At 42.0% G+C, this 15,940-nt stretch overlaps 1 protein-coding gene across 5 annotated transcripts; it reads right to left on the bottom strand.

Moving 5' to 3' along the window:
* Positions 1-451: 451 nt before the first annotated feature.
* RALBP1 (ralA binding protein 1) lies at positions 452-15,932 on the bottom strand. 5 transcript variants are annotated; one of them, XM_032950647.2, is made up of 12 exons: positions 15,897-15,932; positions 10,529-10,779; positions 9,796-10,001; positions 9,359-9,638; positions 8,847-9,196; positions 8,582-8,743; positions 8,118-8,249; positions 7,879-7,989; positions 7,316-7,437; positions 6,757-6,877; positions 2,455-2,823; positions 452-2,325 (listed from the first exon to the last, which is right to left on the bottom strand). In XM_032950647.2, exons 2-12 carry the CDS (start codon positions 10,770-10,772, stop codon positions 2,032-2,034), a joined length of 2,391 nt encoding a protein of 796 aa, XP_032806538.1. In that variant the 5' UTR covers positions 10,773-10,779; positions 15,897-15,932; the 3' UTR covers positions 452-2,031. The 5 variants fall into 5 exon arrangements, with proteins under 5 accessions (XP_032806538.1, XP_032806534.2, XP_032806535.2 ...); XM_032950643.2 differs by lacking the exon at positions 15,897-15,932 and adding an exon at positions 13,422-13,510; XM_032950644.2 differs by lacking the exon at positions 15,897-15,932 and adding an exon at positions 13,422-13,510 and having other exon boundaries at positions 9,359-9,635.
* Between the last annotated feature and the right edge of the window lie 8 nt (positions 15,933-15,940).

Raw genomic sequence — 15,940 nt, 5'->3', positions numbered from 1 at the left:
GAGAATCAAAGGGGTGCAGAGGCTGCAGTAAAGGTTAAGAACCCCTGCTTAGTGTATAACTATGGTATAATAAACTAAGCGAACTTATAATATCACGGTTAGATGAATGTCTACCGATGCTCATGTCGGCGATGGGGGGTATTTGTTTGGCCTTGCTTCACCACACTAGTCAGTGCGGGTTGGTCAAGGATAGAAGACAATGTATAATAGGCTACTACTGCAATTAAACATGGTTAGAGATTCATTTTAGCTACTCTAAACAACGCCAAGAGTACTGTAACAGCAAAATGCAGCATAAAGCACGTAATCGTATGAAAGGTGTGATTTTATAAATCGCTGTCTAGAATGGAGAGGCAAGAGGAAGTCAGACAATGGAATGATATAAATTATCAACGGAAATGTATTGTTGCGCTCTACACCGCATTGTAAATCAAGGATGCAAGACCTCACGACCAAACTGGGTTTGATTTAATTTATAATTAGCACGTACATTAACTATGCATTGTTGCCTACAGTGCAACATCCCTTTTGTCAATACACTGTTGGATGACGGCCTTCACCACTAAACAATACAAGATCCCGAATAAGCCTGTAATTATGCATGACTGCATATTCGGCATAACTAAACGGTTGCATAAACGGTCATAAAAGGCGCTCAAATGGTACATTTTGTTCACAGAAAACGCATACAAAAAATGTTGGTGGGTATTTATAGATGCATATATTCCATCAGTAGCTGACTGAACGTTAGTTTGCGTCGTGTGGCAGTTCCTAATACCAATAGTGAATACTGCTGTGAACACGTCTGGTACACGCATTTAGAGTGTGCCATATACACACTCGCACCATTACCAATTAAAGTGTATTCAAATACCGTGCTTCTGTTTGTGTGATAGTCTAGGCTTAAGAAACACTCGATCGGTTCCGAAGTGAATTGCGTGCGCATCAAAGGCCGTTTCCATTGAACGCACTTCGCCCTCTGCTGTCAAAGAACGGGTACTGAAAACCCCACTGGCGCTTCGTCGCTCGAGTTGGCGGATTTTTCAAAGTTTACATGACTTTAACATCGTACATAAGCAGTAAATATTTAACTTAAAGTACGGAGCAATGTATCACTGCCCTCTTTTTTGCATCACCGCCGCCTTTTTTTGCATCACCAACTGGTTTAGACCTCGCATGAATAAACTACTTAACACCATTTAACTGCTTGCTTATGCAACGACACGTATCATGCAGATAATGCATATACAATTTAATCCACACTTAACACGTGGTGTTTTATCGCATGCAGCTACAGAATTTAAATCGCATTTCATGAATATTTCCATTGAATAAACACTATTAAAGGGCAATGTGACCCAATGTGACCGCATATTTATCTAATTTAAAAATGTACTCAAAAGGAAACTGGTAGGTGCATATCCTTTACATAAAGTGTGTCAATAGACACTATATTACACGCAATAGTTATCACCTTACAAAGCATATGCAATTTAATCAACTAATCATGAAAGGTGACGAGAAAAGCAACATGAATAAATGTACCAAGGTTATTAAAATAAAATAGGAATAAAAGGTTAAACTTTATTTCCAATCCCAGGGACATGTCCAAAGGCACATTGTTTGAAATTTAATACAGCAGTTTCACTTTTATTTCACATTATAAAAAAGAGCCAGACCATTATATTATGGCCTAAACATATATTTTACAATTGTAATTCAAACTCCATTGTATTCATTTTGGTGTTAATACATGTGCAAAAAATGTGCTCTGATTAAAATTCCGGTTGGCTCACTTTTCAATGTGAACTAAAAATGGAACCATAATATTTATGGACAAACAACTTACATACACATTTCACTTATTGCTACAATATTTTAAACAAATACAAGCGATACCTCTGACTTGCATGTGTGGACATAAAGGTGCATATTCTGAAAATTAGAACCCGGTTAAAACACATCCCATAATATATTATACATAGCTTAAAGGTTCTATTTATTTTGTTATAGGTCATTTTAAAGAACACTTTATATTTCTGTTTCTTTGGCAGGCGAAGGCTTCTGTAAATCCTTTGCATTTCCTTTTACCTCTTCTTTACCAACTTCCTTTGCTGACCTGGATTCTTTCCCAGCATCCTTGGCTGATGGTACATTCTTCCCAGAAGCCTTCACTTGCTCCCCCTTCCCAGAATCCTTTGCAATCTGTGTTTCATCAGAATTCTTTGTCGCGCTATCATCTTTGCAAACGTTCTTCACAGGTTGTACCACCTTAACAGCTTCTTCTGCTGCGAGAGCATCCTTCCCAACATCTTTTGCAGCATCCTGCAAAATAAAATAGTTAAACGCTTAAAATCACAAAACTTTCAGGCACTAAATTCAAGAGCTATATATAATAGATGACGGCCAACATTTGCACAAATACATGAGAGATGGCGGACAGAAATTGCACACCTTCGCATTTGCGATTCCTGCCATTGATGCTTCCTTTCCCACATCCTTTACAGGTTTTGGGTCCAGAGGAGCATCTGCAGGTGACTTGGCCACTTTAGAATCTGCCGAAATCTCTGCAGGAGACCGAGCTGCAGCTCTGTTGTCTGCTGCATCGATGGCAACAGCGGATTCCAACTTGAGTTTGTTGGGTGCAACAGCGATGACGGCTGATGCATCTGGAGAGAGCTTGGTAGTTTCTCCAGCGGCCGCCTCCTCTTGGCACTGCTCTTGCCTGTTCCGCTGAGACTTAAGAAGGCGGATCTGCACCCGCAGCTCTATAATGGCCTCCCTCTCCTCGTGGATGGCTTGATTCAAGTGGTTATTCTTGATCTGTGAAAAATGTCAAAATGTTTGCACAAAATAGTACACAAATATTAACATTTGTATATTGCCTTCAAAACAAAAAAATCACCTATGTCAAAATAATGTACTCTGTATTTCATTGCTGGGCATAGGCTAGAGTTCACAGTTTCAGTTTTCAGTTTCAGTTTATTTAGTTTGGTATCGCCCTGTGAGCCATTCGGCTCTTGAATCGAGTGCAACCACAACAAAAAAACAAAAACACGAACAAGAAAAACATCTTAAAGTGACTATGTGACTGTGCAAAACAGAAAATCCATGAAAAAAACCAGCAAAATATTCCTGAAAAAAAGCACCATACACCAATACTGTGTGCAAAAAATCCCAGTGGAAGAAAACTTAGATTAAGGCCATCAGTCTAACTCCATACTACAACAAAACAAACATGTCCAAACCAATAAACGTTTTCGAAATCACCAAAAAATAAAGCCATAATTGCAACGTAACAGTGATCACAGGGACTGTGACCGAATTTTTACAATAAACTACATAAATAACACCAAATCCTAGAGCCATAGCTGGCTGCATGAGTTACTCCATAACAACAGAAGCATCAGTCGGAGTATCAATTTTTTCAATGCACCTTTAAGATCAGCACACAATCAAAATACAGATAATACTTTGGAGCGTCATCTGGAGCGAAACATTTTATTTTATTTTACGCCAATAGCAGTGGCAGCTAGGGGTGTACAACTCCTCTAGAGCAGTTTTGAGAGAAGATCTCATTGGTAGCGATTCAAGTTGCAGTTTATTGGCAATAGCATTCCAGACCCTGGGCGCATCAATAGCAATGCCCTTCCTCCAGTTTGTGTACAACAATAGGGAATGTGAAGCTGGTAAATGAGCGAAGACCTGAGGTCAAATTTGTTCTTTGAAACAGAGAGGAGATCCAGCAGGTAGTCTGCGGATTTTTTTGTAAGTACATCGTGAATAAATAAGATCTGGTGCACAAGCCGTCGAACATTAAGAGATGTTAAGTTTGACCCAAAGTAGAGATCACAGTGGTGAGTCCTATATGGGCAGTTCAATGTAAATCTTAAGGCCGAGTAATATATGGAATCAAGCTTCTTCAGTATAGTACTTGGGGCTGATTTATACACAATGTCACAGTAGTCAATTCCAAACGGAACATTTGGGGGAAGCAGTGCTTGTGTCGATACAGAAAACCAATTTTAATTTTCGTCTTTTTACCAATATAATCAATGTGATCTTCAAAATTCAGTTTTGAATCCAGGATGACCCCAAGATACTTATAGATCTTGACTTGCTCTATTTGATAATTATTCAAGGAATTAAAATTGGGGAAAAATAACTTCCTGCTTTAGTCCTGGTGAGAAGCATAGCACCTTGGTTTTGGAGGTATCAGGACTAGTTTAAGAGCAACTAGCTGATGTTGTAGTTTGTTGAAATCACCCTGTAGCTTAGCAATCACGTCATCCGGAGAGCGGCCAGCAGTAATCAGTATCGTGTCGTCTGCAAAAAGATTTACCCTGGAATGATCCAGGTCAGTGCCCAAGTCATTGACATAAAGAGAGAACAAAAGGGGGCCGAGGATGGAACCCTGTGGAACCCCTTTTGTTTTCTTAACACTGTTTAACCTCCAACCATCTATGAATACAGTTTGGGTGCGAGAAAAGAGGTAATTTTGTAACCATTTTACTGCGTTTTCAGAAAAACCGAGGCAACTTAGTTTACTAAGCAGGGTGTTGTGGTCTACTGTATCAAAAGCTTTGGACAGGTCTAGAAAAAGACAGGCACAGTACTGCTTATTATCAAGGCTACTGTAAATGTGATTCAGAGAGTCTAATGCAGCAGATGTGGTGCTGCATTTTTTTCTGAACCCAGATTGTTTTAGATGTAGTAGATTGTTGGTGGACAGGAAACTGCTAATTTGGTAGGTCAATAATTTTTCAAAAATTTTCATCAACGGGGACAAAATTGAGAAAGGTTGGTAGTTATTTGGATCATCTTTAGGGCCCCCTTTGTAAAGTGGACGGACATAGGAATGTTTCCATTCTAGAGGAATTGATGCTTCTTTGATGGACAGGTTGAAAATATGGGCTATTGGTTTGTATATTAGGTGACCAACAGTTAGTAGAGCAAAGATGGGAATACTATCTGCTCCAGTAGAGGAGGACCCTTTGAGGTAGGACAGTTGTTTCAGAACATTACTTTCGTGGATTGGCTGGAATCTAAATTCGTTTAATGTGTGGACAGGGGTGTAGGAATTTGCATGAGCAGGGGTGACTCCCAATACATTATCAAAAAAGATTACCAGCTTCAGAAAAATAAAGGTTAAAACTGTCAACGATTTTTTTGGGGATCTGAAAAATATTCCCCATTTCGGTTAAGCTCAACGGGCAGATTGCCTGTTTTGGATGCCTTTTCGATACATTTGATTGTATTCCAGAAAATCCTGGCATTTCCATGTGATTCCAGGAGAGTGGAGGAAAAGTAGGCATTTTTTGCATGCCGTATTTTTTTGACGCATCTATTCCTTATAATCCTGTATTCTAGCCAGTCATTGACCAAATTACATTTCTGAGCACATGCCCAAGCCTTGTCCCTAGTTTTCATGAGCTTTGTAATCAAAGGATCAAATCATGGTGGGCGGTTGCCTTTAGTTTTAAACCTAACCAATGGAGCATGCTTGTTAAGAATTTGGAGAAACGTGTACCTGAAGGTCTCCCAAGCCATAGTCAGGTTAGAGATATCACAGACCTTGTCAATATCCGAGTGAAGCACATCATTAGCAAATGCCTGAGTGCTGAAGTGTCTCATAGAGTGCTTCTCAACCAATTTAGGGGGGCTTTGGGTCTGGCTGATGATCTCACCCCAAAAATGAAGGAGTGATCACTAAGGTTATTACCCAGAACACCAGTCAGTGTGAAATTGTGAGGGGCATTTGTCAATAGGACGTCAAGCAGAGATGACTGTCCCGGATTTTTTAGGTTGGGTCTTGTGGGGACATTTATTAATTGAAACAGATTAAATTCATCTGCAAAATTTGTTGCCACGGCTGGCGGGTTTAGACAATTCCAATTTAGATCACCCACTAAAACTATTTCACCTTTAGGGAGGCTCCCAAAAAGCTCTCTCAGTGCAGATGCAGCTTCAACATCCTTTCCACTAGGCGGTCGATAGCAGCACACTACCAATATCTGTTGATTATTTGGGAGAGTTATTCTGAGAGCCAGACCTTCAAAGCAACATTTTTTAAACAAGGAGTGAGCTAGTGAACATGCAATAGTATTACAAACATAGATGGCAATTCCACCTCCTTTAGATCCTCGGTCAAGCCGAAAAAGGTTGTAGTTGTCAATCGCAATCTGCAAGTCATTGACAGCAGAAGTGAGAAATGTTTCTGTTAGGCAAAAAATGTCCGGGTCAAGATTTGCCACTTCTAGTTTTAGTTGACTTAATTTAATCACAAGCCCTCTGATGTTGACATGTAGAACACCAACACCTTTCCTGCCAGAAAAATCTACAGAATTATATGAGTTATTTTTATTTGGGCCAGGATGAAGCTCAATACCACCCAGAAATAAGAAAAGTAGAATTAATAGTTTGCACAAGTATTTTCTGTGAAAGGATCAAGAGCGGCGAACCTTGGACGAATAGCAGTAGCTCGCAGATGGTGTTATTTTTTTTAACATGTAGGCTTTCAGAGCCACTCGCAATCCAAGTATGATAGTCTGGGTTAGGCTGCGTGTTGAGCATTATGTGGGTAGATACCACATGAGATTTCTCAAGTCAGTTGCTGACGATGCCCACAGTAGTGTGTCGAAAGCTTGAGAAAGGTAAGGCTTTACAAAGGGCTTAGCCTGGAATGCCACACTCAGAACCCTGTGTTGTTACAATCAAGCCAAAATACTCAAATTCTTGTACACTGCAATGACTTACCTCAAGTTCCTCATTTTGCCGAATTAAATCATCCAGAATCAGCTGCAGCTCCTCCTCGTCCTCACTCTCACTTTCACTGTCCGAGCTGTAATCTTCTGTCTCACTGCGCACCTGTTGTCGACTACCTCGTCACACACAAGGAAAGCACACACGTTCCTTCCTTAGAATTCAATAAGAACATGCCAGGAAATGCATGATGAATTTTATCAGTTCACATGGGTGTTATCGTATAAATATATTCTTACAACAAAGTGTTGGCTCCCTCCAGTCACTATCCAATGACTTGGGGGAGCAGTGATGTAACGGTTAGTGCATTGTGCTAGAAACCCAGCCACCTTAGTTTTATTAAAAGCATTGTGCACTATTCACTGCAAAATCACTCAAGTATGGTCTAATTAAATCTCAATTATTTACACGGCGTTTATCCAGCAATGGCTTGACAAAAAGCTCTAAAGATGAACTAAATCATGATTAAACTATTTCAGCTACAGGAAGGATCACGATTTTGTAACTCTAACTGGTGTCATGTGAAAACCAATATCTGTGGAGAGGCCCTCACCTCTGTATCTCTGCAATTTCAGCCCGCAGTCGTTCTATCTCCTCCTTCTCAGCGGCCATCTTTCTCCGCAGCAACTGCTCCATGGCGAGCAGCTCCTCCTGTTCTGTCAAAACCTCATCCTCCTGAAGAATAAGCAGTGGAAGATCACCAATGTCCATTATTTTAAAATCATACATTTACAACATTGATTTAGCTTACTTAATGAGTTCATTTTCAAGCCGTGGCTAACAACCAGTGGCAAGTGATATCTGAACCAGTCCTACTCCCCAGCTTCACCAACCTATACTGATCAGCGTCAAGAATGGCAAACAACCCTCCTGAAACACATTCGAAAATGCACATTTTGTGATGTTATCTGACAATTAGAGGTGGAGCGGTCACACAGTGGTTAGCCAACCGCACTATGAAACTGGCATCCAAATGTTATTCTCATCCACGACTCATACTGACCAGCGTAAAGTATGGTCAAACATCCCCCATGACCATCACAGCGTGGGGAGGCCTTCAGCAATGGATTGTCAAAGGACTGTAAAGTAAAGTAAGTATATAATCAATGTACATACCTGTGCTATGAGTATGTTGATCACTTCCTCTTCATTTTCTGTCATTTCCTCCTTTGAAACATCCTCTTTTGATAGGCTGGCAATCTCTTGAGCTATCTTTTCTTCGCAGTCCTTAAAACACATGTAATGCACATGTCCAGTGATTACAGATGTAAACGATCTCTTCCTTTAGTGTTTTAATATACGTCTGCTGTACAGAATATTACTTTTTGGAATGGTACATCTTGCACACTTCTCACCTGTCGTTTGACCTCACGGAGTTTGCGTTTAAGGGCTGTCAGGATTCTTTGAACCTCCCAAAGCCTTTCCTCCTTCCCAGAGTCCTTAACACCAGCTTGCAAGTCACTGTGTAACCTGTTCAGCATGAATTCCTATGCGCAATAAAATAACAATGTTATTTGGCATAGCATGAACACTTTAAGGATGTAATGTCTATACAATAGCATAATTAAATGTGTTACACATGCACCATAAATTGGCATTGTATTACCAGCCAATCATAAACAATGTGGACTAAAGACAAGCTTTTATAATGGGTTCATGGTGAACAGCAAGGGTGATAATAATGTATTTCTATTTATGTAAAATGTTACTAATAAAAAAACAATATGGTAAGTTGTTTTATAACTTTTAATATTTGAGCCATATCAACGATCACCTACTGCATCATGAGCTATGTCTAATTTACAGCTGCAATTCTAACCTGTCTCCGGATCTCTTCTTTGATATTTTCTTGGCTCTCTGGGAAGTTTGGAGCATTTGCCAGGTTGGACCAACGAAGTGGCCTGATTGCAGAATTCAGATTCACGTTCTTAAACAGGTCATTCACATTCATAAAAAACATATAAAGCAGTCGGTGGCTTATCTGTAAGAAAACACCAAAAAATTGGTTAATTGAAATCCGGTTTTTTTCATTTTCAGGACACAATAAGCAACAGTATATGCTTGGCCAAAGCATTATTACGCACCTGTGTTGTAGGGTGCAGGACAATAGAAATGCCTTGCACATTCATCTTATTGTCACTCTCATGCAGCACCACATGGTCCATGTGGACCATGAGCCAGGAGAGGAGATGGCGATTGAATTTGGGAAGCTCTGCCAAAAGTCGCTTGCACTCAGCCAGCCGATCTTCAACCAAAGGACGGCTGCAGGCTTCCTCAATTTTAGGGTGGAGCTCTCGTGTCAACAAACTCTCTGGAAGCTCGCGCAGATACTGTTTCAGCACACTTGCAACTGTGTGAGGGTCATAATCTTCAAGGTTGGGAGACTCCTCGCGATCATATATGGCCTTCAATTCATCTACCTTCGACTTTATTCCTGCAATTGACAAAGGCCTCCATTAGCATGTTGAATAAATAACATCTTATTATCAGTGTAAGTTATTTTTATCTGAAAATTGTGTGCTACACGCTGATACTTTGTAATCTAAATCTTTATATTCCAATATGCAGACACAAGTGAGCGTGTTTTGAAACTCACCAGAAACCCTGTAGATGCCTTCACACTTGAGGCCATTACGTTCAATGTAGTCGATGCACTCTCGGCACACAGCTGGCAAGGGCACGCCGTCGTAGAGGGCAGTGCGATGCACAGCCTCCTCCAATGTGGCACCAAAGATGGGACCAGGCTTGGGCCCCACAACCACCTCTACCTCGGGCCAATCCTGCTCGGGTACAGCCAAGACACTGGCCTTCTTTTTCTTCTTGCTTTTCTGTTGCTTATCCTTCTTGGGGAGTTTTACAACGTCTGCCACAGCCTGCTATGACAAGAAAATGTGTGTTTGTTGTATTGTCCATAACAGCGTACATCCTGTATTACCATATACAAATTATGTAAAGTAATTTTTGATCAATTAACTTAGTTAAAATACATTTCTTTGAAATAAATATATATATTTTTAAACATAAGCATCTAACCGTTCGCTCCTTGACTTTCTTTTCCTTTTGTTTCTCTTCCTTGGGCTTCTCCTCTTTGACCTTTTCCTTAATGCGGAATTCCTTATCTTTTTTTTTGGAGAAGCTGGGCTTTTTAAATACTTGGATACCCTTGGACTTCTTCACTTTGGTAGGTGACTCTGCTTCATCTGCTGAACTGTCTTCCTGGAAAGCCGCATATCCCTCAGCTGGCCCAAGGAACACAAATTTTCACACAAAGCAGGGAAATTAAAACCAAGAAAGCCCATCTGCATACATATGCATATTTACAACACTCTGTCTATGTACTGATGGATTAAGGCCTCCCCATACCCTACTGGTCATGGGATTTTAAACCATATTTTGCCCTGTTGGTGAATGTAGGCTGAAGGGTGGGGGGGGGGGGGGATCCCACTGATCACTGTGGGTTGAAGGGAGACACCCAGGACAAGTGCACCACTTGGTATTGTCAGTCATGGACTTGAATCTAACTCAGGGAGCCAGGTTCATCGTGCAGTCCGCTGACCACTGCACCACTGTTCTACCCAAATACCTAAATGTGTTACTTATAAAACTGAAGTCAAAAAGGCAAATGTGTATTACTGCTCATATTAGCAATGAGTTGAGGCTCATCTTCAAGAGCGGCCCTTATCTTTTTATTAAAATTATAGATTCTTACGACGGGGTTAGTTTATGTGTAGAAGAACCAAAATGGGGAAATAACAAGAGAACTGACTTCTCTTCTCTTTCTTCTTGAACTTGCTCTTCTTCTTGGCATGCTCGCGCTCCTCATCAGAAGGGACCTCTCCAGGGAGATGGCTGCCGTCTGTGAGTCCCGTGGGCTCAGTGAGGCGGTAGAGACCCGGGAACTTTGTAGGGCTAACTTCCTCAAAGCTGGGGCTGCGAGTCATGCCTGAGCCCTCGGCCGCCCTGCGGTTCTCGGCTGGGCTGCCTGGTGCTGGCAGGAAGCACTCAGCCATTGCCCCCCTGTTAAGATGCAACACAAAATTACATATCTGTTATTTAATAGACATGTAAATAAACTGTGCATCACGGGCTGTCTCATGTGAGTTTAATAATATAACATTTTATACAGCGTCGTTCATGCAAAACTACATCTCACAACGCTGTACAAGGCAAAAACAAAAAAATATATAAATATATTGCAAAAAAGTAGCACACCAAAACCAAGGTCTACTCAAAGGCCGTAGTAAACAAAAGGTTTTTTAAATGGGACTTAAATTGAGAAAGGGGCTTAAGTTGATTAATTTAAAAAAAAAACTACTTGAAAGTCTTGTGCAGGATGTCTGCTATTCAACATGTATTAATGGTAAAAATGGGCATGCCAATACTAAACTATTAATTTTAATTTAAAAAAATAATTAATATGACAATAAACTGTTCCAACATATGCTGTTCATATGTCAAACTGTTAATGTACTAAAAACTGTCCATATATCAATGACAATGATTGATTGGGGTCACAATATTGAGCCTACAACGCTGAGTACCCAGGTTCAAATCAGAGTTTCAGCGAAAATGACTGAACCGGTTTCACAAGTATAGCGAGTTGATGGCGTTACAAGTATTACAACTGGGTTTTCACGTAAAACTGGCAAAACTCCAGTTCTGAGAAACACAACAAAGATACAAAACCATTTCGGTTCGCCTGCCATGCGACACACATCTCCATGGAACAAATATATATACAGCAGGGCGTCTGAAAAAATGCAGCATTCCGAGTGAATATCCCTTGAAAGGATCCCAGAAACAGTTCAATGATATGTGTCTGCAGGCCATTCTATCGTGGTGGTGCACTGCTCACTCACTACGAGAATTTTGATGGCACAATTGGAATAGGCGTATGTTGTTTTTATCGATCACACACCAAATGTTTTCATGTAAACATTTCTCAAAGTCGTCTCCCATGCGTGTAAGAGTGCACGGTATAAGCTGAACTATCTGCGATAATGCAGGGCCACTTCCAGCAACCTCGGTCTATTACACGTGAATGTTTCATTGCAGTTTTCAGTTTCATTTATTTGGTATGGCCCTGTGAGCCCTTCGGCTCTTGAATCGGGTGCAAACGCAACAAACAAAAACACGAACAAGAAAACATCTTAAAGTGACTATGCGACTGTGCAAACAGAAACTCCAGGAAAAAAAACAGCTAAATATTCCAGAAAAAGCACCGTACACCAAACGCTGCGTGCAAAAATCCCAGTGGCAATCAAACAACAACAACCACAAGACAACTTTAGATTAAGGCCATCAGTCTAATTCTAGATTTAAAGCTTTCGTGACTGCAAGGATCCATACTCTCTGGTTCTATTCGGTAAAGTCACGTAGGTAAAAAATAAAACAACAAAAATCAGTCTAACTCCGTACTACAACAAACAAAGACGTGGCCAAACAAAAAAAACGTTTTCGAAATCACCAAAATAAAGCAATGTAACAGTGATCATATATCATCATACTGGTACGCAGCCCTGTCAACGCACAGATGATGCAGGCTTCGTGACACCGTGAGTTACGGGGCTGGTTTAGCGTACTTCACCACAGTGGGCAGCTTGTGTGTGTTTGTGTGTGTGTTTGTGTGTGTGTGTTTGTGTGTGTTTGTGTGTGTGTTTGTGTGTGTGTGTTTGTGTGTGTGTTTGTGTGTTTGTGTGTGTTTGTGTGTGTGTTTGTGTGTGTGTTTGTGTGTGTTTGTGTGTGTGTGTTTGTGTGTGTTTGTTTGTGTGTGTTTGTGTGTGTGTTTATGTGTGTGTTTGTGTGTGTTTGTGTGTGTGTTTGTGTGTTTGTGTGTGTGTTTGTGTGTGTGTTTGTGTGTTTGTGTGTGTTTGTGTGTGTGTTTGTGTGTGTTTGTGTGTGTGTTTGTGTGAGTGTGTTTGTGTGTGTTTGTGTGAGTGTTTGTGTGTGTTTGTGTGTGTGTTTGTGTGTGTTTGTGTGTGTTTGTGTGTGTGTTTGTGTGTGTTTGTGTGTGTGTTTGTGTGTGTGTTTGTGTGTTTGTGTGTGTGTGTTTGTGTGTTTGTGTGTGTGTTTGTGTGTGTTTGTGTGTGTGTGTGTTTGTGTGTGTGTTTGTGTGAGTGTGTTTGTGTGTGTTTGTGTGAGTGTTTGTGTGTGTGTTTGTGTGTGTTTGTGAGTGTTTGTGTGTGTGTGTTGTGAACGGGAATGCCGAGGCGAGGGACCGGGCTCGCAAATCACTCGCCCGCTGATCGGTTATTTGTGGCCGGTTATCGAACTCAGGCGCCGGATTCATAGGGCGGCGCACGAAACAACCGCTGCCAATCATATATTACACTCACTGTTACACTTTCTAATGTTGTACTTGTACACACACCGCGTCCAAGACGATCAGTTAAAAACACGTTTAAACGTTTACATTTAAACTAAAATACAAACACCAGGCCCGATTCAGGCATGCGGGGTTTCCTAGAAACCGTGCCCAGCGAAACGTCGCGCTGGTTATAAACACAACATACAAAACGAGCACGGCTCCGTCGACACGACGATATAACGAGTAATCCGAAGACGTATCTTGTATCGTCAACAGAATTCGCGATACTACTATTAACGTTGATGGTGGTGGTGATGATGATGCAGGGAAGTAAACACCGTGAAGACTTTACCAGCCGCCGCCTTCCCACCAAGAGGGGTCGTATCGATTCGTAGATTCCTGTGGTCTCGATACTTGCATCGATCCGCGCGAAGTGTAATAAATCGATTCTCCTTAATTCCACTTGCAATTACGGAGTGTGCAATGCTGAAAATAATATATGAATTTCTAAAATTGTGATATGGAAACGGAAAACATACTCTACGGATCGCGTATGTTCATGTTGAGCCTTGCAGGGTTTCTTATCGAGAAAATAATGCGAATCGATTCTTATTTCAACGATACTTCTAAATATATCGTTACGTGTATAAGAATCAATAATTTCACACCACTGCACATTTCGTACGGCATTTCTTTAGACCGATACTCGGAAGGAACGAACGAACGAAGCGGCGCAAACTAGACTACGTTACAAAACTGGGACAAAACGTACAAACAAAACAGCAGAGAATCGATGCCAAATAAGCAAATCAGTGGATCGATGGGAAAATGAATCGTTCCGTCTTTCGCCTGGCTGTCGCCTGATGAAGCTGGTTGTAATTACTGGCGAAACGTCGTACTCACATTGTAAATGTTGTGGCTTGGCTCTCCAACACAAGGGTGTTGCTGTACTAGTAACGAATTGGCCACGTTCTGTTATTAATTTGGCTGTGTCGGGTGGTGACGGGTTTAACGACACATTTATATGTACGCGATCTGACCCCAAAAAAACCCCCCTCTATTATGGATGATATTGGTCGCGAAAGTCTACTTGTTAAACATACTGCCACAACCCCTGGGGTGGCACAGTCCCTGGGGGCTCCGCTCTAGGAGGTTATGAAAGATAATACAAGAAAAATGTAGGTTTCACAGAACATAACATCGCATGACAATGAACACAGCCTCGGTATATTGTGGGGAAAAAACTAATAATTCCCCTAATACGAGCCTGTCAACCCCTTATCAGTGCCCTACCTTAGTACAGACCAACTCAGACCTTATTGGCCATCCCGTGCAACTTATAAATCTATACGTTCATCCTACAAAGTCCCATCACAAGTGGGAAACACAAACAATAACAAAAATCACCACCAGTACACTCACCACCACTACACTCACCACTAGTACACTCACCACTAGTACACTCACCACCAGTACACTCACCACTACTACACTCACCACCACTACACTCACCATTACACTCACCACCAGTACACTCACCACTACACTCACCACTACACTCACCACCACTACACTCACCACCAGTACACTCACCACTACTACACTCACCACCACTACACTCACCACTAGTACACCAACCACCACTACACTCACCACCAGTACACTCACCACTACACTCACCACCACTACACTCACCACCAGTACACTCACCACTACACTCACCACCACTACACTCGGCACCAGTACACTCACCACTACACTCACCACCACTACACTCACCACCAGTACACTCACCACTACTACACTCACCACTACACTCACCACTACTACACTCACCACCAGTACACTCACCACTACACTCGGCACCAGTACACTCACCACTACACTCACCACCACTACACTCACCACCAGTACACTCACCACTACTACACTCACCACTACTCACCACTACTACACTCACCACCAGTACACTCACCACTACACTCACAACCACTACACTCACCACCAGTACACTCACCACCACTACACTCACCACCAGTACACTCACCACTACACTCACCACCACTACACTCACCACCAGTACACTCACCACTACTACACTCACCACTACACTCACCACTACTACACTCACCACCACTACACTCACCACTACTACACTCACCACCAGTACACTCACCACCACTACACTCACCACCAGTACACTCACTACTACACTCACCACTACTACACTCACCACCACTACACTCACCACCACTACACTCACCACCACTACACTCACCACCAGTACAATCACCACCACTACACTCACCACCAGTACACTCACCACCACTACACTCACCACTACTACACTCACCACCAGTACACTCACCACTACTACACTCACCACTACACTCACCACTACTACACTCACCACCAGTACACTCACCACTACACTCACCACCACTACACTCACCACCAGTACACTCACCACTACACTCACCACCACTACACTCGGCACCAGTACACTCACCACTACACTCACCACTACACTCACCACCACTACACTCACCACCAGTACACTCACCACTACTACACTCACCACTACTACACTCACCACCACTACACTCACCACTACACTCACCACCACTACACTCACCACCAGTACACTCACCACCACTACACTCACCACTACTATACTCACCACCAGTACACTCACCATCACTACACTCACCAGTACACTCACCACTACCACACTCACCACCACTACACTCACCACCACCACACTCACCACCACCACACTCACCACCACCACACTCACCACCACCACACTCACCACCACTACACTCACCACCACCACTACACATGGGTTGTGGACGGGCACGCGGGTGGCAC

Source organism: Petromyzon marinus, chromosome 9 (genome assembly GCF_048934315.1).
Source record: "Petromyzon marinus isolate PM22_M1 ecotype Great Lakes invasive population chromosome 9, UKy_Petmar_22M1.pri1.0, whole genome shotgun sequence".
Taxonomy (NCBI): Eukaryota; Metazoa; Chordata; class Hyperoartia; order Petromyzontiformes; family Petromyzontidae; genus Petromyzon; species Petromyzon marinus.
Note: the sequence above shows the minus strand (reverse complement) of the source record. Positions and strands in the feature narration are given on the sequence as shown.

What these genes read in the sequence shown, in the direction of transcription:
- RALBP1 (XM_032950643.2), bottom strand. Translation starts at nt 13,489, where the DNA reads ATGCAAGTATCGAGACCACAGGAATCTACGAATCGATACGACCCCTCT. An exon ending in AGAAAGTCAAGGAGCGAACG is followed by an intron (nt 9,639 to 9,795) that starts GTTAGATGCTTA and finishes TTCTTGTCATAG; the next exon opens with CAGGCTGTGGCAGACGTTGT. An exon ending in GGCAAAATGAGGAACTTGAG is followed by an intron (nt 2,824 to 6,756) that starts GTAAGTCATTGC and finishes CATTTTTCACAG; the next exon opens with ATCAAGAATAACCACTTGAA.